Below are 24,191 nucleotides of genomic sequence, written 5' to 3'. Positions count from 1 at the left end.
AGTTCTAACTTTCTGACATAATCAAATTTCTGAGACATGCTTATATTCTATTGGACTGTCAGCTGGAAAACATTATAAAGTAAGTGGAGTCCTTTTTTAGGAAAATGTAATGTTAAAATAAAATGCAGATGGTATGAACAGTACTACTGTAATAAAGACCATATCTATGCATTTTATTTGGTAGTAACAACAACATTTTTCAGAATACATGTAAGAATGAAAATGGGGCACATCCATTTCTTTGGGTTGAGAAGTCAAAAGATATGCAGCTTACAATCCATCACTGGAGAAAAAAATCTAGGCTTCTGCTATATGTATAATGGCTCAGCATAAAAATATTCATTTTAGTCTTTCTCACAGTGGGAAGACTACAGTTTGCTAAGAATTATTAATCACCGGCTAGATCTTTTTCTTGGCAAGAGTTTTTCAAAACTATTCAGCTAATTAGCACGTGATCCTCTATTGTCTGACAAGGCAAGCACGAATATCTCAGTACTAGAATGTACACACCGGGCTATAAATGAACAAATCAAAACAAAAAACACTTGTCCACTGATTCTCTTCCAAAAAACTTAAGTTTATATTTAAGTGAGTATAAATTATTTATTCCTAAAGAAGACAGTTTTGGCCTTTTTAGAAAAATTTTCCAGTTTTTTTTTTTTTTTTTTACTATTATAAATAATGCTGTGATGAACATCTGTGTACATATATCTTGACAACATACTTGTTTCTTTAAGATAGATTCCTAGAGATGGAATCACAACACCAGGGAGCAGAAATTTCTTAAAGACTTTTCTTTTTTTTTTAACTTTGACAGATACTATCAAATTTCTTTCTAGAAAGACTGGGTTAATGAAAACTTTATCAGTGTCCTCTTTTCATTTTATAACTGGAGCCAGAGTTTTCTTTTTAATTAAAAAATTAAAATATATTACTTCTGTATCATAACTGTAACAAATACTAATACTTAAAAATTGTATAGAGACATTCATACATTTTATACATTTATGTAGGCAAATCCATCCATTTCCTTTGCAATTTCTTCAATTCCTTTATGCTTTTTGTGTTACTTCCCCCATATCTCTTTGAAATTTTAACATTATTTTGGCTTTGATCCTTAATCTTACTGAAATTTATTCTAATATATGCTCTGAATTTAGAATCTAACTTGAATATTTTTCCAAAATGTTATACAATTTGCCCAACAATACTTGTTGAATAAATCATCCCTTAACCAATGATTGTATGTTTTCTTTTTATTTGGTTAGAGCTTCACACCAATGTGTGAAAATTGTTCTGGCCTACCTGGGGAAGGAGGTATTCCTGCATATGGAATAGCATGAGCTCCATGGAGGAGCAAAAGGGGAAGAGCAGTTGAAGACTGGAGGCTATTTGCACTCCAACCTACACTGCAGCCAGACTTAGAACAATCTTGTATGGCATAATAATGAACCTGAATTTATCTTGTAATCTTTATCTTTTGAATAGAGGAGGTTAATGGTATTTGTCATATGTAGATATGATTTATATAAATTACAATTCATCAATTACTAGTGCATTATATATATCAAAATATTCATGAAGACTAGCAATAACAGATGTGAGTGACTACAGTTCCTAATTCAAAGAATTCAAGTATCATATGGTAGGCAATGTATTGAGCCTTTACACACACTATTTTATTTAACCTTCTCCTTTATTTTATAAAGGAGCATGAAGCTTGGACAGATTAAGTGACTAACCCAAGATCACATATTTAGAAAATGATGGAGTCATGTTTGTGTGACTCTGAAGCCCATATTCTAAATAACTAGACTTATCATACTCCAGACATACTAGTACAACTTACACTTTCAAAACAGTTAATATCAAACTATAATTACTTCTTAGGCATAGGGCTAGTCCCTTCCTAAAGGCAGGGACCATACCTTAATTATCACTGTCCTCTTGTACCTAACATGGTAGGTGCTAAATAAATACTTGTTGGAACTGCTGAAGATGTGTGTTTAAGAATATCTGTAGGATGGTAGTAGATACAGAACATATAAGCTTCTAAAAAGAGAAAATGAAGGACAAGAGAAAGTGCAACCAGTAAGGGAGGCAAAGAAGAAACTTCAGTAAAGGAAGGAAGAGATTTAAAAAGTGCAGAGTAATAGAAAGAATGGGCATTTATTTCCTCACTAGAAAATAAAATGAGGTAGGGCTTTGTCTATTTGTATATCAAAAATTTTAATTTTTGAAAACCTGTATTTTAAAAATACCTGGACTCTCAATATGGATCTCCTTCCTAAAATATCAGGTTAAATAATGTAATATTTGCCTACTTATTCAGGAAGAGAAACTACTAAATATCACAGCCCATTTTAGAGTTGGCATTACTAATGAACTACATTAAATTGACCAGAACTTTAACTGCAACTGAATGAAGAGAATTTTTCCAGATGAATATATGCCTAATAATATGACCAATTTGATTTGCCTGGTTTTTCTCTCAGCCAGGATCCCAGTGGCTTCCTGGCTGTTTTACAGCTTTCTGCTTAGTCCCAAAAGAAAGAACATTTTTCTTATTAATATAGCTTCCTCATAGATTTCAAGCCCAAGTTCCTAATTCAAAGAAGTGCTAATCCATTTGCAAAGCATCTTAGTGAAGGAGTAATCACCCAGCCATAATCACTATTACAAGTCATAATTACTTCATGAATTCTTTTAATTACTAAGAGGTTTTTAACAACTATAAATAGATGAGCACTCTTAGCAACACAGACATTGGTCTGGAAGCCAGGGTAATGTCTCATTAAAGAATCCTAGTGCTTTTTTATTTGGAGGTAGGATGATGTGGCAGTGGGGAACCATTACTTTTACACACTTTGTCACTCCCCTGTGGTACACTAAAACCCAGAGCCATGGCCTCTAGTAAAATATTAACCTGGAGAAAAAGGAAGAAGGAACAAGGGAGTAGGGGAGTAAGGGCAAGAGAAAACTCAGAAAATGACACTGCCATCAAGGAAACCAACATCTCGGGAATGAAGTTACCATGTGTTCTTTTGAAAAAGCAATAACAAAACTCACTAACTACATGGTAGGGTAAAGGCAAAGCTGTACTTGGGATCATAAGAGAAATAAGACTCTGTATTCTATACTCCTCCAAATATTAATGATGAAATAAAAAGTTTCTTAGTGAATCCAATAAGGCCAGTCCTTCTGGTAGAGAGAGAGAGACCAAGTGTTCTGAACCCTTAAAACATATATAAGTATCAGACGAGATCGGGCACGCTCAGGGTGGGATGGCCGTAGACAAAAACATATATAAGTATCTAGAGTATGACAGTTTTGAATGCAAAACAAAAGTAAAACACAAATAAGAAACATGAACGAAAACACAGCACCAAACAAAAAAAATCTACCTCGATCAAGGTCAGATATGTCTGAACATGTATTTTTTACCTTATTAGATCTTCACACTAATCCTGTGATGATAAGTAGGGCAGGTATGACTGCACATCTTTTACTGAATGAGGAAACCGACACTAAGAAATTAAATGACCTGCCACTTACACAAAGAAGTTAAAATGGCCATGCTGAGATTTGAACCCATGTTTCCTAAATGCAAATGCCATATTCATTCTACCACACTATGGCCCCTTGGTCTATTAATGGCCTTTTCCTTCCTGTCACAGGAAAGACCTGTGACCTTTCACAGGTCTTTCCCCACCTCCTCAGTTTCAGCTGAGGACCTTGCTTCTTAAGTTTATAAAAAAATTAAAGCAAACACAAGGGGATTTCCTCATTATCCTATCACCTACTAACCTATACCCCAATACTCCCATCTTTTCTTCCATTACAATGGATTAATTTGCTCTGCTATCTAAGGCCAATTTTTCCAATTATGCCTTGATTCCTATTTCCCTTTTGTTTTCTTAAGGACTTTGCTCTTTCCCGTAACATCATTTTTTACCTCACTATAGGATCATTTTTATCTGCATACAAATATTCTATATCTTAAATTAAAAAAGGAAATTGATTTTATATCCTGCCCCCAGCTCCAAGTAAGAATTAGCTATATTTACCATCTCTGCTTTCTTATAACTCAATCTCTGGGTCCTTTCAAATACAATAAGGTTTTTGTCTCCTATCACTCTGCTGAAATTACTCATGAAAAACATCTAGGATCTTTATCTTATCAAGTAAAACGAACAACTGGAGCTCTCACCACTCCATATCAATAATCTTTAACCCAGTTAATCACCATCCCCTTCTTGAGATACTTTTCCCCCCTTGGCTTCCAGGACCATTCACTCTCCTAGAGGTTTTCCTTCCACTTGTCATCCCTCATTCTCAGTTTTCTTTGCTGACCCACGTTCTCCTCTTTCTCCCCAACCTCAACATGCTAAGTTCCCAGAGCTCAATCCTCAGACCACTTTTCTTTTGTGTTTTTAATTTTAATTCTGGTATAGTTAACATACAGTGTTATTTTAGTTTCAGGTATACAATATAGTGATACAATCCTTCCATACAACACTGGTGCTCATCACAAGTGCACTCCTTAACCCCATCACCTATTTTACCCATCCCCCAACCACCTGCCCTCATCAGTTTGTTCTCTATAGTTAAGAGTCTATTCTTGGTTTGTCTCTTTTTTCCCCGTTTGTTTGTTTTATTTCTTAAATTTCACATATGACTGAGATCATATGGTATTTGTCTCTGACTTATTTTGCTTAGCATTATAAATCTCTCTAGCTCCACAGATTTCTTTTCAATACTTATTCCACCCAATCTCATCCAACCTCAGGACTGAAATTTTGAATACCATCCATATGCCAGTTACCAGCCCCCCCCCAAGTAAACACAAACCCCACCTTTTTTACCTAGTCTTCTCTACCTCAGTAAATGGTATTCTCTTTACCAAGTTGTTCAGGCCAAAAACCTAGCATTGTCTTTATTTCCTCTGTTTACTTATAATTAACCCATCAATTCCTATTGGTTCTATTTTCAAAACATCCTGAGTCTAACTACTATGCATCATTTCAACTTCTGACCATTCTATCCAAGCCATTTTCTCTCATCTTGACTTTCAACCATTTCTCTTCTATTTGACTAACAACCATTTCTCTATTAAGGAGCCAGAGTGTTTTTTTCAGAACAAATAATACCACATCACTCTTTTGATCAAAACCCTTCCAATGGCTTCTTCGAACACTTAGAGGACAAAATCCAGACTCCCTAGGGAGACCACAGATGACCTAGCCCCCTGCATACCATGCCCTCCCAATGCTTGTTCTGCTCTAACCACACTGGCTTCCCTGCTATTCTTTGAACCTGACAAGTAATTCCTGCTTGATGGCCTTTGCATATGCTTTTCCTTCTGCCTAGAATTTCTTCCCCGAGGCTTTCTCATGAGTTGGTTGCTCATGTCCCTCAGTTCTCTGTTCAGACATCTCCTCAGAAAAGCTTTCTTTAACTGTCCTATCTAGAACAGTCTCCTCTAGTTACCTGTAGACACTTGCCCGATTTTTAAAAATCCCATTTATATCTACTTTGTTATATTACATGTTTATTTACTTGTTTGTGTACTAGCCCCACTATGAATATAAGGTCCATGAGTATGGAAACTTCATCCGCCTAGTCTGCTGTTGTATTCTCCATGCCTGGAGCATAGTGTGTATGTAATAAATATTATTATTAAATATAATAATAGCTTCTGTTTACTGAGTTTACTGTAAATGAGCAAAGGACTGTTCTGTGCTTTACCTATATTAACTAATTTAATCTTCCCAGTAACTCCATGAGGTACTTACAGTGGTGATATCACAAAAATCATAGCTATGAATCATTCTGTACTTGGACTATTGGCTGTTTCCTTTAAAACAGGACGATGAAACAATTACTCAGAAGGATTAACTGATAAGAAACTGCTTTGGAGAAAATAATCAGAAGATATAAATCTCTATATAGACTAAATAATGGCTAAATGTACAAGGACTAGTGGTGGTCTGATAACCAATAAGTGGGTGAACACTATTAAAAATTAAGTATAAGGAAATATAGCCAAATAACAAATTAAGGAAGGATGATTGTACTGTTTTCGCTAAAAGCCTTCTAAACTTGTAAAGTAGTATTATTTGTACAATAAAATTCAATAAACCAGGGAGATGGCTACATATAATGACTTATTTTTAAACACATATTAAGATACACTTTAATATATTTTACAACAGAGAATTCACAAAAGTTTGATCCCAAACTGTCAACACAGTTTTTAAAAAATATATATTTTTAAGCACATAGTGATTCTATTGTTTTTCTACATTATTACATAAAGAAAAAGCCTGGCACATTAGTTAATCTAGAAGGCTATTATGTCCCTCAGCACCAAGGAGTATGTCTATGATTATTTTTTCCTTTTAAAATTCCATGTTTCTAAAAAAATGTAATATTGTGGACTCCACTTACTGGGGGTTGGAAAAGAAATTAGGATGTTTAGTTTTTCTTTTGCTCTGCTATACAGAAGTGATACTGAAATACACTGAGTTGGCTTTAAGTATTGGGAATAATTACACTTATTTACCTACTTGGCAGCTCTCTGAAAATAAAAGGCAGGATGATATATTTAGCTTAAACAATGTTTTGGCATTATTTGTATTTGGAAGATACTTAGGACAGGAACCATGAGCCTTTTGGAAAATTTCTGATCACCATTATTAATTGAGGAAGGAGCTAGCATTGATTTCTGAACTGTTCCACCTGCTGGACCAATAGGACCTTAACAATGATTTTAGAGCACTTAACTTTATTGGGATTATATTAGAAACATTTTGAGCAGAAACCAATTTCTGGCATACAAAAACTGCATTTTAAAATATTTTATCCAATGTTTAAGTTTCAATTTATCTTCTACTTATTTTTGAAGTTTAAACAACACTCTACTGACTCACAGAACGAAGTGACAAATGGCTAGAATTTAGGGAAGAGATTTGATTCCAGCAATATCATAATCTTTGATGTTATTTTTATTTCCCCAATGTGATGGTATGGGTATCAATAATTCCTTTTTTTTTTTTTTAAGATTTTATTTATTTATTTGACAGAAAGAGCGTGCGAGCACAAGCAGGGGGAGCGGCAGGCAGAGGCAGAAGCAGGCTCTCTGCTGAGCAAGGAACCCAATATGGGACTCCATCCCAGGACCCTGGGATCATGACCTGAGCCGAAGGCAGACACTTAACTGACTGAGCTACCCAGGTGTCCCAATATATATATTTTTTTAAATTAAAGATTTATTTATTTATTTTGGAGAGAGAGAGCGCATGCACGTGCACAGGGGAGAGAAGAAAAGGGAGAGAGAATCTCAAGCAGACTCGCCGCTGAGTAGAGCCTAATGCAGGGCTCGATGCCAGGACCCTGAGATCATGATCTGTGCCAAAATCAAGAGTTGGATGCTTAACTGATTGAGCCACCCAGGCACCCCTGTATTGACAATTCTAAATAGTTATGATATCTGATATCATTAAATTAAGCAGAGATACCAAGATAAAATATTTTCAAAACTAAATTAATGATGATTTTCTTTGCCAAATGATTCCTGTAAACTACCCTGGAGTTTTATAAACATAATTTATATGACACCATCCAAGATTATACTTGTAATTAAAAAATGTCTAAATGTAGACTCCTTTTGCAAATACTTATATGGCCCCCATGACTTATACACCTCCTGCCTATAGGCCAGGCTGGTAATTCTGACTTTTTGGGGACAGCAATTGTCAGCAACTCTTCTGCTCTGAATGCCATAAGTACAACTAAACACTTCTCATGCATAGGCACAGCTATATTAAGCAGCAATAACCAAGAGACAGGTATTTAGCACAAGCCTATCCCTTGTTTTTATTAGGATCTTTGGGCTCCAGGACAAATCTCCTTAAAAGATATGGGTCTTCCATTTCTTTGGTATTCCCCAAAGTACACTGAGTATTGGACAGAACACTTAGCAAATCTTAATAAATGTTGACAAGCCAAAAGTATTTTTTATAGATAGCTTAGGCTGAGAAGGTTAATGGTGTATTTTATGTACCTTGTGCTTTGTAAGTTTAAATAAAAGGGCAAAATAAGAGGCAAGAAGAGGAAAAAGAAAAGTATAAAATGGCAAAGGGAGAAACAAGACATTTAAAAGGTTGCTGGGAGATACGAATTCTAATTCCAACTTTGCCCTTTCCCTACTGAGAGTTGAGTTTTTATATTATTTTTCCACACTGATTGTGTCTTCTTGGGCAAGAATGGGTCTTTGTTCTTCGACAAAATGAGGAAGTTAAATTAGGTGATAAAGAAAGAAATATCAAAGCTATTCATATTTTGATATGTAAAATAATTTCTTAATTAACAATTCTACTTAACCACAAACGATTAGATTCCTAATAATTGCCAGTTGTCATTCTGTGGGACATTTTAGGAAGCCAAAAAAAAAAAAAATCAAAAATTTAAAACAGGACAAATTTCAGGTAACATCATAAATACATTTTAGGCTCATCAGAACATAATCAGCTTAAAAATCTTGAAGTAATCTATTGAAGCACAACAGATATATCTAAGACTGAGGTCTTTTACCAGGAAAATATTGCACTTTTCTCTGTGCTGAGGAGAGCTTATATGTACAGAAAGCCGGGAAGAAGCTGAGAAATAAGGGAGAAGAGGGAAAGTCTCAAGGGAAAGAGACCAAGAGAAGTAGAAAGAGAACTTTTTTTCAAGACATTTGCCATCTGTGCCTGTCCAAAAGATGCCAGGCAGCTCCCCAGCTTGAGGGTTAGGGACGCTCTTCTCACAAACCCTGGAAGATATCCCATTAGGTTTCCCCACCAGGAAGATAAAGAGTAGCAGATGGGATTCTGCAATTGTCAGGAGGTTATTTGGAAATGGAAGGCCACGAGGTTGGTGGTGTTCACTGTTACTCAGTTAACCTCTCCTTCCTTTCATTATTCCTTTAATGAACTCTTTAATTTTGCACGCTGGGTCCCCTACTGACGCTATTCATATCTGGCTTGTCCTTTTTATTTGTTTTGGTTTAAATTTCTCTCTTTTTAAAACAATATTGCTTATTTTTCCAATCTCATGTTTGAGAAAGATGTATTTGCAATTTTCTACCAAAAGATTTGTAGTTGTGCTCAAACAGGACAAAATTTGAGCATTAAAAATGCTCTATTACTGAAAATATATATGGGCAGAGCGAAGAATCTGTATGCTTTTAAAGAAAGCAGTACAGAGAACTGCCAAACCTGGAAGTTTATTGACATATAAAAATCTTATTGCTCTGGTACTTTTCTAAATTTGGAATGGTTCTATTTTATATTAACATATGAAACCCATACTTTTAGTCAATATCCAAGGCTTTGTGAAAAAATAAAAATTTCACAACTTTTCAGATTGGATATTTGATATATAATCTTATGTTTCTGTGTAGTCACAAGAACCATAACAACTGAGTATATCTTTTAAAAAAAATTATTGGAAATTCTAGAGACAGAATACATTTGGGGCATATTCTGCTTTCTTTCAAAGCTATTAATAATGATAGCAAGCATATTCGTAAATCTGTTCAAATAAATTTTCTCTAACTTTGAAATCTTTTCATTTCTATTATCGTTTTAAAATAGGTTACCTTCTAAAAGTTCACTGAACATATCAACTCATGATCCTTGTTTGCCATGATGACAGGCACTTTCTACTCTAGATGTGGGCTTTCAGTGCCAACATCATTAAGAGATTCTTTAAATTACTTTTTAAATGTCCTTTTCCCTCAGGATTTTCACTTATATCTAATTAGACTACTTACTCCATGCCATGTAATCCCTGTTGCCAAAACTGCTAAATGCTTCAATAAGTAGGAGGAGGGCATCAATGGAGCAAGACAGATGTAATGTCACTGGTTAACAATAGAAGTGTGAAGCAGCTGCCTTAATTATGAAGCTTATTAATTCATGGTGTTAAAAAAAACTTGGCAAGAGTTCTTATAAAATAGCTAAACTTTCCAAATAGCATCATATCATTTAAAACTTAAAATATATGTTTCCAATAAGAAATACTGAAATAATTATTTTGTCACAGTAATTAACAACTGCATTTAACATCTATAATTCTAAGTTACAAGGGCCACACATAAATTTAAAAGTATTCCTGCTTTTTAATTAACTTTTTAAAAAATATATGCCCTTATACTTCCATGCTTTAAAAATTTTTTACAGTTGGAATTAAAACACTGGATAACGATAAACTATGTCTTGGAGAGGAAGGAAGATATAGAGAAGGAATTCTAAAGAACTACTCTCTATGAACCCGGAAAATGTAACCTCATTAAATTTCAATTTCATTACCTGTAAATTAATGTTTACCATGAAGCACTGTTTGATGGATTACAAATGATGTATATAAAATGCCTGGCATGTAGTAGGTGCTCAATAAAAGATAGTATTATTTTTTAATGGATGTATTGGAAAGACAAAATTTAAATAAATGGGTTGCTATTATAGAATAAGATTAGTGAACAGAAATACTCTCAGTACCAATCTTTGGCCTTAGAGTTTTTAACTATCATTTAAAGGCAATGACATCTGAAGATGTAAGCTAGAAACAGTTCAATTTCTTAGGAAGAAGACAAATGAGGAGAAATGGAAGTCTCAAAAGAGGTGTTACTAAAAAAAAAAAAAAAATTAGTGGAACTGTATTTTCTTTTTCAGTGTTGACCGAAATAAAAATTTATATATAATGAAGTAATAACCAACAAGAATTAGTTCCTGGAAGTTTAACACATGGCACATTTAAAAAAAACAAACAAAACTCCTTATATTACTGGGAGGGATGAAAATATCCCAAGTATCTAGTGGGCCAAGAGAAAACTCATGTAAATGCCATACAGGTCTAATCCTAATCCCCACCTTCTCTGTCTGTAAAGGAATGATCACCATCTATCCCACCAAATATGACATGCAGAGTTCCACCTTGTCTTTTAGTTCTTCAGTAGTCTTATCATTAATACAGTCATTCCAGCCCTTTCTGAATCTATGTATTTGGCATATGTATGTGTGTCACACTCTCTCTCTCACATGTTTGTCAGTAATGTTCACTATTCTATCTCCTGCCCCTACAAAGAGCCTCACACATTATAGGTACAAAATAAATATTTTTTTACAAGAACCAGTATATGGTCTGTGGGTAGAAATATGACTGACAGAATTTAACACAGACCATGTAGAGAGTAACATATTAATGATAAAATATATAAATTATGCATACTTCATTTTATGCTTAAGGTATTTCTTTCTTTTTTAAAGATATTTTTCTTTTTTTTATTACGTTATGTTAATCACCATACATTACATCATTACTTTTTTTTTCTTTTTTTTTTATTCTTATGTTAATCACCATACATTACATCATTAGTTTTAGATGTAGTGTTCCATGATTCATTGTTTGTGCATAACACCCAGTGCTCCATGCAGAATGTGCCCTCCTCAATACCCACCACCAGGCTAACCCATCCTCCCACCCCCCTCCCCTCTAGAACCCTGTTTGTTTTTCAGAGTCCATCGTCTCTCATGGTTCGTACATCATTAGTTTTTGATGTAGTGTTCCATGATTCATTGTTCGCGATAACACCCAGTGCTCCACTCAATACATGCCCTCCTCAATACCCATCACCAGGCTAACCCATCCCCCCGCCCCCCTCCCCTCTAGAACCCTCAGTTTGTTTCTCAGAGTCCATAGTCTCTCATGGTTCGTCTCCCCCTCCGATTTCCCCCCCCCTTCATTCTTCCCCCCCTGCTTTCTTCCTTTTTTTTTTTTTTTAACATATAATGTATTATTTGTTTCAGAGGCACAGGTCTGTGATTCAACAGTCTTACACAATTCACAGCGCTCACCATAGCACATACCCTCCCCAATGTCTATCCCCCAGCCACCCCCACCCTCCCCCCCCCCACCACTCCAACAACCCTCAGTTTGTTTCCTGAGATTAAGAATTCCTCATATCAGTGAGATCATATGATACATGTTTTTCTCAAGATATTTATTTCTTAGTACAATATCACTTAGCTTAGCTCTTTACTATTGGGAAGAGTTTAGTTTTCAACTTTAAACTCAGAAATTTCCTCTTTGTCCATCCTTTGGTCAAAAGGATGATTATTGTCAATATAATACCATTCTGCAAAATACCAGTCTGACCCCAACCATTCTACTGATAGAGAAGAAAAAGAACAGAATTCAGAAGACAGGGTATACATGAACTTAATATATGTTTTTTTTTTTTAATCAAACCTGACAATCTTCTTTGAACACTGGAAGAGGGAAGTCTATAGTGCCAAAAACACTGTACAAGGAAGCATGTCATGAAATGACCTGATTAAATGCTTTTAATTTTATTTTTGAAAGAAACTACACTGGTAATTATAAAGGCAAAAAAATTGTATCCTTATTTTATAAAAAGAAAATCAGAAAAGTTGACAGTGATATACAAAATGACTAAATAAAGAGTAGGAATTCTAATTAAATTAAGTAAAGGAAAAACAACTCTATCACTAACTATGAGATTCAAAATACTTATCTTCTCTAAAGGGAAAGAGGTCTAAAAACAGCTATCAATTATCAGTTATGAATACGTAAAATCAAGAGATTATCATCTGAAACTATGTTTGATGTTAAATAAAGAGAAATAATACATTTATGTATTTTTAAATGCCTGGTGAAAATGAATCAATGTCTTAATATTCTTTTTTCCTTCTATGATTGGTTACCTTCTAGTTTTTTTCTCTGTGCCAAGTATAATCAATCACATTGCAACATAGAGAACCTCAAAGGAAATCTTAATGAACACACTTTCTATACTATCATTAATACCAAAGGAAAGAAAACAAAAAGTTAAATACAATATGTAACCTAAGATAAAATGAGAAAACTTCATTCACTAAAAAATTAAACTGATGGAAGTATTAGAGTAAGATCAAAGTAATACTCAAGAGAATAGAAGCTTTTCAGTTGTGATCTCAGGAATACTAAAACTTCTTTAAAAAGATAATGTATTAATAAAAAAAGTTTAAAGATGACTTTAGAAACATCAATAACTACCTTTAAAAAGGAGATGCTGATAGTGAATGAGTTCTAATACTGCATTTTTCAAAAGTATAATGTGACATTATTAAGCATTATAATAAAAACAATAATAATGAAAATGTGCCTTTGAAACTAACGACACTCCTATTGGTTTCCTTTGCCCTGTTGTGTTTATCATCCTGTTTTCCAGAGCTCCTGTCTGGCTGCTCTTTTCTCCTTGTTTCAAAACCACAAGGAGATTTAATATCCATTTTTGGAGGTGAGAGTAAAGATAATGAGGCTATGTGAGTCATTTAGGAATCTTTAGTGTGGTAACAGAACATTTAAAAAGTACTTTTCAGCAACAGAATGAATTCTAGAAATTGCACTGTAATTACCTCAAATCCAATCTTGCTTTATTATTTAATATTTCTTTGTTAGTTACACATATGTTCTCTAGTGAATGGAAAGCAATTCTGACACAAGAAATTAACAAAACAGTGGTACCTGCAGATCTCCTTGGCTATGTGAGTCCTACAGTTCTAATGCCCCTATATCCTCATTCAAAAATCAGTGTCACTGAGATATTACAGGCTTAGATGCTATTTAGCACAGGCTAAGTTTCCTGGACTAAACACCATAGGATGAAGAGATGACATCACTGTTGCTGTGAAAATTATTAAGGGGTACCCCAAACAATATCTATATAAATATACTGTTGAGTTTATCTTACATGTATTTGCAGATGATTTGTTTTGCTTAGGTATCACAAGAATTGACCTTATTTTAATAAAAATAAACCATGAGATCAGTGTAACTGGTTTCAGGGGTTGTAATGGTGGAAAGAAACAAGCTGCTGAAAGGATGTGGACAGACCTCTTGTTCTGATCAATGCCTTTTCAGAGAAGACTGAAGAGGATAATAGTTTAATTCTCTTGGTACTGGATATATTTTTGGGTCTTTTTTTAGTGGGGTGGAGGGGGATACAGAGTGTAACGGGCATATGGTTTTCACAAACCTTTACAAACAATGTGCATCCAGTCTTTTTTTTTTTTTTCATGGATTGGAAGGACAAATATTGCTAAAATGTCTATACTACCCAAAGCAATCTATATATTTAATGCAACCCCTACCAAAATAGCACCAGCATTTTTCACAGAGCTAAAACAAACAATTCTAAAATTTGTGTGGAACCACAAAAGACCCCGAATAGCCAGAGGAATGTTGAAAAAGAAAAGCAAAGCTGGAGGCATCACAATTCCGGACTTCAAGCTCTATTACAAAGCTGTAATCATCAAGATAGTATGGTACTGGCACAAAACAGACACACAGATCAATGGAACAGAATAGAAAACCTAGAAATGGACCCACAACTCTATGATCAACTAATATTAGACAAAGCAGGAAAAAATATCCAACGGAAAAAAGATGGTCTCTTTAACAAATGCTGTTGGGAAAACTGGATAGCAACATAGCTATGAAACTGGACCATTTTTTTAACACCATACATAAAAATAAATTAAAAATGGATGAAAGACCTAAATGTGACACAGGAAACCATCAAAATTCTAGAGAAGAACACAGGCAGCAACCACTGACATCAGCCAAAGCAACTTCTTACTAGAAACGTCTCCAGAGGCAAGGGAAACAAAAGCAAGAACTACTGGGACTTCATCAAGATAAAAAAACTTCTGCACAGCAAAGGAAACAATCAACAAAACTAAAAGGCAACCTATGGAATGGAAGATATTTGCAAATAACATTTCTGATAAAGGGTTAGTATCCAAAATGTGCATCTAGGATCCGGTCTTAACACGTATCTCCTACCTCAAAATCTTCCACTTCAGAGTGCGTGCGTGTGTGTGTGTGTGTGTGTGTGTGTGTGTGTGTGACATGAGGCAGGACAGTGCTTAAGAACCCATACTTGGGCGGCTAGATTGCGAAGTATTCACTTGCTGTGTAACTTTAGAGAGGTTAGTTAACCTGTAAAATAGGAATAATAATGGGATGTTATCAATATAAAATGAGTGTTATTGTTAGGATCAAATGAATTTATTGATGTAAAGTTCCTAGAATAGTGCTTAGCACATGAAAAGTGCTCAAAGGTGTTAGCTCTTACTACGTGTGTTCCCAAGGTAGGTATATACTTTTAATTATTAGATTAGATAAATATATCAAGGTAGGTAAATATGAAAGGAAAATTATATTCTTAAATCTAACAGATACTAGTTTAAAATACTTGCCCAAATTAATTAACCATGATTTTACTGTCTTCCACCCAGATAAATCATGTTTTTATGACTCTCTAACTGGGAAATAATAAAAACCTCATTCTTAGGGATCTAAAAACAATTCTTATTTTTTCATACTCTTACTTCAGAAACAAATTTTTAATTTCATAAAATTTTTTTTGATAGCTGCCTCATATACTTGAATTCTCTACTCTTTTCTATAGAGCAAATAACAGAGAACTGATGAATACAGGATCCATCCATCCATCAATTCATTAATAAACTATTTTCTGACTCACTACAATGTACTTGGCCCTATGTTCACACAAAATCTACAAACCAGCTTCTCAAAGGGAAAACACTGAAAAATTGGAAACTGTGAATGGGATATTGAAGCCAACTGAGAATGATAAGCAAAGAAGGTAAGAAAAAGGCTAATAAGTAAGTGAACTACCTCAGAATCAGTGATTATATGAGAGAAGGACCTTAAAGACATTATACAGTCCAATGGTTCTTAACTCTTTAAAATCATATCAATGTACCTGAGGGGTAAGATAATATATAGCTTTCATTTATAATATATATCTTGACTAATGTGCTAACACAGTTCTGTGGGAAATTATATTTAAACTCAACAAAGACAAAATGCATATATAGTATGCTGAAAGGAAAATGAAGAAAATACTCCTAATAGTAATTTTAGCTTCAATATAAAATTTAGTTCTTAGCTTCTTGGCCAAAAAAGAAAACCAAACACAGTATAGTTTTTGTTTTTGTTTTTTTTTACCATGTGCTAAATCTGGTTGTATTTTTATTTTGGAAGGGGGACAGGGGAGGGAGTTGAACAGCTTTTTTGGCATTAGTTAATTCTAAGAGATCATAATTGTGTGTCCTTATGTAAAGAAACTTCAGGAACATCATAGATTCAACAAGAAAGACCCAAAAGAAGCAGTAAGAAAAGTTTTCAATTATAATTCATAGAAGTTATTATATTGAAGGATAGGGTGATCATCTGGCTGCTGAGGATAGCCCAGTTCATACTTATTATCCTGGCTTAATATTAATAGTGACCCATTCCATTCTCAGAAGTACCCAAGTTTGGATAATATAGTATGTAGGGAAACTTGGTCCAAATATGTTGCTCTGTAGTGATCTTGTTTGACAGAGGAAAAGATTTTATAAACAGTTTGCTCATGGGGCACCTGGGTGGCTCAGTCGTTAAGCGTCTGCCTTCAGCTCAGGTCATGATCTCAGGGTCCTGGGATCGAGCCACACATCGGGCTCCCTGCTCAGTGGGAAGCCTGCTTCTCCCTCTCCCACTCCCCCTGCTTGTGTTTCCTCTCTCGCTGTGTCTCTCTCTGTCAAAAAAATAAAATCTTAAAAAAAAAAAAAATAAACAGTTTGCTGAATTTCTAGAGGCACTGGCTGGCAGCAATTTAAGACCCAAATTAAAAGAGAAGGTATGAAATACAGAAGATATAATCTCTTTATATTAAAAAGCAATACAATAATATCATGAAACTCACACTCAAAATTGAAAGCAATTCTTCGGTACCACATTCAGGTTTCAAACGCTCTTTGAACATTTTAACTGTTTGGTGCTTCAAATAGTAGTAAGAAGCAATTCGGCCGTATGTCAGAGGTTCAATGCTCCGATTATCCTATTTCAAAAAGAAAGATAAAATTACAAATAAAAAGTACAACAGAAGCACACACATTCATAAAATTAATCGTTCTTACTGCAGGTTGCTATTGCAACAATTTTGTTAACATTTTTGGTTATCATTAGAACAAAAGCCCTACTGTTAAAAAGCTGGGCAGTCTTTGCACTTGGAATGTATATGACTGAGTCATACCTCTCCAATTTCAATACAGTAGGAATGTTCCAATTCAACCAGAGACTTCTCAACCAGACTAGACAGAAATTTGTTCACAGAATCATGGCTCACATCACTCAAATTGTAGTAGCTGGAAAAGAAGCAAGGTCATTATTTATTTCAAGATAGTTTCTACTAAAATTAGCATTTCAATTTTTTATCATTCTATTTTTTTTTCAGAATTTCAAAGAACAACTACACTTATGACAAATCAAAGAAGTAAAACAACTGCCAACCGCCAGTTTCATCGTACAGATCAAAATTCCCATACTAAGATTTGCGGACAGAACAATGAGAATACATTAAAACTATGTAAGATAAGCAGATAAAATTCAGCATCACATTAAAAAGATACTAACTTTCCAGTGTTAAAACTGGCATGACTTCACTTTATACATCTACAGCAAACTAAATGTATACACTAGATTTAGAAACAGAAGCATATTATATGTAAGTATATAATTCCCTTTTATATATAAAAACCCATCCTCAGTAACTTTATAAAACTCAAAGAACTATTGATTTGGGTAGCAGATGAATTCTTTCAGGAAATTTAGTCATTTATTGTTCTCTAAATGCGTAATAACTACATGTCACCCTAAATATTGGAAGGGACATCAAGCTAACAATGAAGCATTTGAACTAAGCTTCTATATACAAAAAACACACAGGTTCAGCTCTGTATATTTTCCGAGTAAAAGGCTGAAGGACATGCAATTCACCTGAATGATCCTCCCTCTCAGTCCAAAAGTGTCTTGCCAAATATCTAAGATCGCTAGGAATCTGTGCCTGGGAATGGATTCAAAGGGTTACAGAATGTCCCCATGTCATGGCAGATCTCTAATTCCTGGTGGTGAATCCTATACCCCGGTCAGCATAGAGAATTGTATGTCCTATCTCCATCCAAATCAAGCAACAGGAGTGTAAAGTGACCTCAGGACAGACTCATCACTGAGCCCCCAGCACAGAGGTTGTACTTCTGTACAGAACTAGAAAGGGGATATTCTTGGTCTGGGAAGAAAGTGTTAACAATCTCAAATGCGAGAGGCCTAAAGGAAACCATAACTGGCCAAGTATGGTGACTATTTTTTCTTTCTTCAAAGGGAAAGATTTGGGGTCAGCATACTGTAATAATTTATTTAAAAATACACAAAGTAGGACTTAAATGATGGCATGATATACTTTCAATAGAAAGAGAAGTTTGCACAAATGGCTAGATATACCAATATGAGAGCCTCCACTGAATAAGGATTAATAACAGACTATTTACTTGGGAAAATAACTGTAAATCATAATTATATGCTGATGATTTTAATTTTCACAAAAGAGAAACAGTTACTTTTCATTTTAATCTGCAGAGAAATTATTGCCTTTCCTGGAAAAGTTCTTGTCACAGACCAAAATAAAGCAATATTTATCAGTGAACAGATAAATAAGTATTGAAACCAGTGCTGTTGTTAATTTAAACAAAATGTACAAACTTTTATCTAGGCATATAAAGTGAAAATCAAGCATTAGAAACCATTAGAAAATACTTCCTTTATCCTGAAAAATGACTAAAAGGAGTATTAGTTAGAATAATGTATTCTGCTGTAGAAGGTGAAAATAAAAATTCTGGACATTCAATGCCCCATAAAAGAGATCTCTAAAGCCATTCCAAATTATTAGTGATACTTGTTGTCTTTCATTTTTTTCCAACAAATGGAATTTATCAGCCAAACTTTCTACAACAGAATTGTTTATTTTATATTTCACATTCTTTTGGATTGCTAAATCTATACATTTTCTAACATGATTTTCAGCTGTCTGGATTAATATATAGTTGATAAAATTATTTCTAAATTGAAAAAAAAAAAAGCAGTGAAAATGTGCCCAGGAACTGAATAAGTAATAGAATTTCTAGACCAAGAATCAAATAATTTTTTATGCAATTAAAATTACAGAAGGAAGACATTATGCAAATAATATTACCATGAAAAACAAAAAGTTAAAATACCATTTTTGTCTAAAAATTTACTAGGCAATTTAAAACAAAAAAATCTCATGGATGCTGCTACTGATTACCATAAGCCATTACCCTATAAATATAACTGAGTAACAATTTCACCATTTTTTACTTTAACAAATTTAGTATAATAATAACAATTTTACCATTTTTTACTTTAACAAATTTAGTATACTTACAAATAATATTAAAACCATCTATGATAAAAACTTTCCTTCAAAAATTATAAATTTTTTAAATATTTATTTTAGCCACTGTTTTATGTATTTACAAGGTATATTCTGATGGGCTAATACCCTTTCTAATGTTTGTCTAAGTTTATTGGGAAGTTTTTAAGACTAATTTGTAGCTTTTATTCAGATAAAGTACAGTCAGGGTAAACATTTCTTAAACATTTAAAATAAGTTGCAAAAACGAAAAAAAAATCCAATTAAAATTATGTCTCTGAGATTACAACAAATTATTTGATGACTACATTACAGATACTCTAACTTGCTATAAATCAACACATTTTTCAGAATAACTTAAAAAAACTTCCAGGTATTTTTTCTTTTCTAATGCGCTCACCAACACTCTCACACTTGACTTGCCTAAGAGAAGAAATGCAAAAATTCAATTTAAGTAATTGAATTGACATTCAATTTACTCAGTATCAATACTTTTATCTTTATGGAATCTGGGGGTAATCTAGAATTAAAAAAAAAATCCTGAAATTGTTTACTTCGGGTATCCTGGCATATATAAATGATAACTTTTATTTATTTATTTTTAGAAAGTGATAACTTTTAAAAATAGAAAATGCTAGATAAAATATTACATTCAAGAATAGGAAAATCTCAAACATTAAAAAACTTGTCTTCTATACACCCAACACAAACACTAACATGCGTAATTTTTGTTGTGATGTAACTTCACTGATTTATACTATTATTCTTTGCTAATATTTGACCTAAGTTTACTTATAACATTTCCAAATCCTTATAAAAGTAAGATTTCCTACATCTTAATCCTAATTAACCTACACTATATAATTTATAAGACACTGTAAAATAAACTAAATGTAAATGAAATTATGTCTAGGTCACATAAAATTTTGAGAGGTAATATATTCTGACAGTTTTCTGTGAATAAATAATGGAGTTTATATTTACATGACCTTCATTAGCATTATATGGCCTTTGCTTCTACTGCATGAACTTTTCAGTCACTGGGTAATTTCTAGCCCAAATAATTATAAGCATTTAGCTTAAAACATTATATATCATTAATTTCAACAATCACTTCACTAACTTGAAAAAGCAAGCAAGAGCTAAGTAAAAAGGTCTGTTTTCATGTTGCACTCTCCACAGTACAAAATTTACAATTTACTGGTTATTAAAACAGAAATATTACACAACTGTTTAATTACAGATAAAGGATACAATGTAGTTTCATGCTCACTGCATTGGATCATCAAGTCATTGTCTTTTCTCTGCCATAAACAGACAGCCTACCTTTTTGTCAGCATGCTATTTCATTTATTTCACAGAGAAACCCAGTTTCACAATAATTGACTTGTCAGAAGCTCTAATTTATGAGGCTGAGCTCTGTAAGATTTCTCTATATTGGACTCAACCTGCACACAAGCAGGGTTGAATATTTACAATGCTGTTAACAGGTGCTGAGTTGTTTAATGATTCTAATAGCCAGAAGCGTACTGAGAAAGCCAGCGGGATCACAATTACAGGCTGTTTGAACACAACAATTACTAGTCCCCTGGGAGGTGTGAAAGTCAAAGGCAGTTTGATACTGACAGCATCTAGCACATGGGCTAGGCAAGCTAACTTCTATTAGCAGTCCATTGGGAAAAAGTCATAACAAACCTCTCTCTCTCATAAAAATTTACAAAGTTCATTAAATTTAAACAATCCAAAAGGTAAAACTTTTAAAAAAATTATCTTTAAAAGATCTTATCAAAGGACAAACAGGAATACCACACATGAAACCTCAAGTTATCTTTTGGCAACCGTTAATAAGGATGAAATTTTGCTGGTTGGGAATGAAAGAGATTTTATTGTAATCGAAAACATACATAAAGTTACACCAAACAGTCTGGATTTAATGTGAATAGTGGCAGCCATTTCCTGTTTCGTTATTGTAAACCTGGCCAGAGATCTTGCTGGGAAATTTTTCATCAGTCTTGAAATGCTGCAGCTATAACTGTCAGTCCTGGGAAGTCATTTGTTACAGAACCATGTTTTTTTATGTTCACATTATGCAGCAGGAATAATGACACAAATAATGAAAGTGGCTGCAGGGACAGCTGAAACTACCACAACATTTTTTGTCCCAGAAATGCTTAAAAGCTTTCTCAGGAGAAAACAAGAGAGTAAAATTGAACATACAAATTGAATCCAGAACTCAATTGGAATATATTATATTTCATGATGCACCCAGTACATGTGTTTATATACATTTGAACACACTAATGTAATGTGTCTACATATATATTTATGCATATAAATATGTATCTTTGTATGCATGTGCATATATTTGCATGTATATACATATCACACACACACACACGAGAATATAAACAGACACATAGAGAACAATCCAGGAACAGTGGCAGAATCTTTGTCAACATAAGTTCTACTTTTGGTGGTGGTGTGCTGGGGTACCTTCCAGTAGTATGACTAAATGAAGGGAGCTGGAGAATTAGGTCATATTTACTATCTATGTATGACTGTATTTTGAAAGTGGTCTCTGTCTTTTCTATTTTAAATAAACCTCAATTTCTCCTTGTAACACACACATACATGTATATATGCCTCTCCCACCCAACCAAAAGTCAAATCTCAATTTATGAAACTGAGTAATAGGGAGTATTAAGGATAAATTAAAACTACACATGATATAAGATTTTAGCTTCCTTGAAACTTCTAATAGATCTAAAAATAAGTAGGAAAAATTTGCCAATTTCCTGAACTCTTGTGCCTTTCTTTGCTTCCAGATTATGGAACAGGTGATTTTAACACAGACAATAAGAAGAAGAAGATACAATCAAGGGCCAGTCAGAATTCTTTCTGATTGTAGAGCTTCACTAGAGCAGAAGTATTTTATAAATAAAATACATAAATCATAAAAATTGATTTAGGCACATGTTCTCATTTTTATCCAGATGTAAAGGTATAGATATTAAAACTGACTTTTTTTTTTTTTTTTTGCATCAAATGACCAAAAGTGTTACACATTCAAAATTTGTATGGTATGGTTTCCATAAAGAACACATTTTCCAGCATAGCACTGGAAGGAGAAGTGGAGAGGGAGTGTGGATATTTGGGTTCTGGACCCGATAATGAGCCTAGGGATGGAGACTGTGGCCCCTGGAGCCAGAGTGGCCAAATTCCAGTGCTCCCTCTGTCACTCAGGAGCTGTGTGATTATGGGCAAGTTGCTCAATCTCCCTGTGCTTCAGTCCCTTCATCTAGAAAATGGGGATCATAATAATACTAAATGAGTTAGGCTCTTAAAACAACTCAAGTATAATAGATAATAAATAATGTTAGTGTACATTTTTGTTTCTCAGTTATTAATTTCAATTGTTACTTTTATAAATTCCTTTCTTATATGTGTGGTTTTGCTAAGTTCATCTAGTTCCTAGAGATGAATGCTTATTTTGTTTTCAAGCATTCATGCTATCTTGTAGATGCTCTAAAGATATGAATACTCCTTGGAATTGTGCTGTGACTGAGAAATTCACTGACTTTGTTATATATTACTTTTATTTTTTTATAGCTCTAGTCTTTACCTTTAAAATAAATTTTCACCTTCCACTAGAATAAAAATAGTTAAATCCCAAGCAGGTAGATTGCCTTTGCCATCCTTTTTCTTGTTTATTTCTGGTATTATTGCAGCATTATACACTGGGAATGTAGTCTTATGATCTCTATGTTTTGAAATACACTGAGTTGTTCTTTGTGGTCTAGTACATGGTATATTTTTATAAATAAATTTTGATGCGTGTCTACAAGAAGGCTTATTCTTTTGGGGGAGGAGAAATATAAAGATACATACACATATTCAAAGATACTGTTAATCAAACCCTCTATTTTACAAAGTACTTTTTATATCTCCTTGGCATGCTGATTTTCAAAAGAGATGTGTTCAAGTCTCTCAACATGATTGTAATTTAGTTAACATCTTGAATTTCTATCAGTTTTTGCTTTCTGTATTTTGATGCTATGTTTTTAGTTACCTAAAAATTTGTATACTATATTTAGTGATTGTGCTTGCTATCTATATGGGCCATTCTTCTTCGTTCTTTTTAGTTTTTCTTTACCTTGATTTTCATTTTCTCTGATTTTAATTCTGCAACTGTCGCTTTCTTTTTGCTACTGTCCCTCATATCTTCTTTCAATCCTTAACTTTCAACTTTTCTATATCACTTTGATTTGATGTTTCTTACAAATCATGTTAGGTGGATATAAAATAATTGAATCTGAGAATTTCTGTCTTTCAACAGTTTAGTTTAAATTATTTTTAACATTTAAGATTATAATTGACCACACTTATATAACAAATAGATCCTGTCACTTCTCTACTCAAAACCCCACAATGGTTCTTATATCACTGATAATGAAAGTCAAAGTCATTCCCATGGTGTCTCAGCTCAGGTCTCACATGACTGGTACAACCACCAATCCCCCACATCCCTAAACTCATTTCCTGCTACTGTCTACCCCTCATTCACTCTGTATCAGCTACAACTTCTCCTTTCCATGCCTTGAATACACCAGACATGCATGCCTTCGAACCTCTCCTGTTCTCTTGGTCTGAAATGTTTTCCCTAGATATTCATGTGGTCAAACTTCTCATCCCTTTTAAGTCTTTATTCAAAAGTCAGCACCTTCTTTAAAAAACAAAAACAACAACAATACAGTATTATTAACTATAGTCATCATGCTGTAAATTACAGCATTTATCTTATAACTGGAAATTTGTATCTTTTGATCAATATCTCCCCATTTCCCTC

The 24,191-nt window shown here is 33.7% G+C and overlaps 1 protein-coding gene across 1 annotated transcript in view; it reads right to left on the bottom strand.

Moving 5' to 3' along the window:
- The window catches only part of ASCC3 (activating signal cointegrator 1 complex subunit 3), a 358,425-nt gene that overhangs the window by 67,450 nt on the left and 266,784 nt on the right, over nt 1-24,191 (bottom strand). The window contains exons 35-36 of the mRNA XM_021693642.2: nt 17,153-17,264; nt 16,823-16,957 (exon numbers count right to left, since the gene is read on the bottom strand). Coding sequence (XP_021549317.1) covers nt 16,823-16,957; nt 17,153-17,264 — 247 coding nt within the window. The remainder of the gene's footprint in view (nt 1-16,822; nt 16,958-17,152; nt 17,265-24,191) is intronic.

This window comes from Neomonachus schauinslandi, chromosome 8 (assembly GCF_002201575.2).
Source record: "Neomonachus schauinslandi chromosome 8, ASM220157v2, whole genome shotgun sequence".
Lineage (NCBI taxonomy): Eukaryota > Metazoa > Chordata > Mammalia > Carnivora > Phocidae > Neomonachus > Neomonachus schauinslandi.
This window is presented reverse-complemented; position numbering and strand designations above follow the sequence as displayed.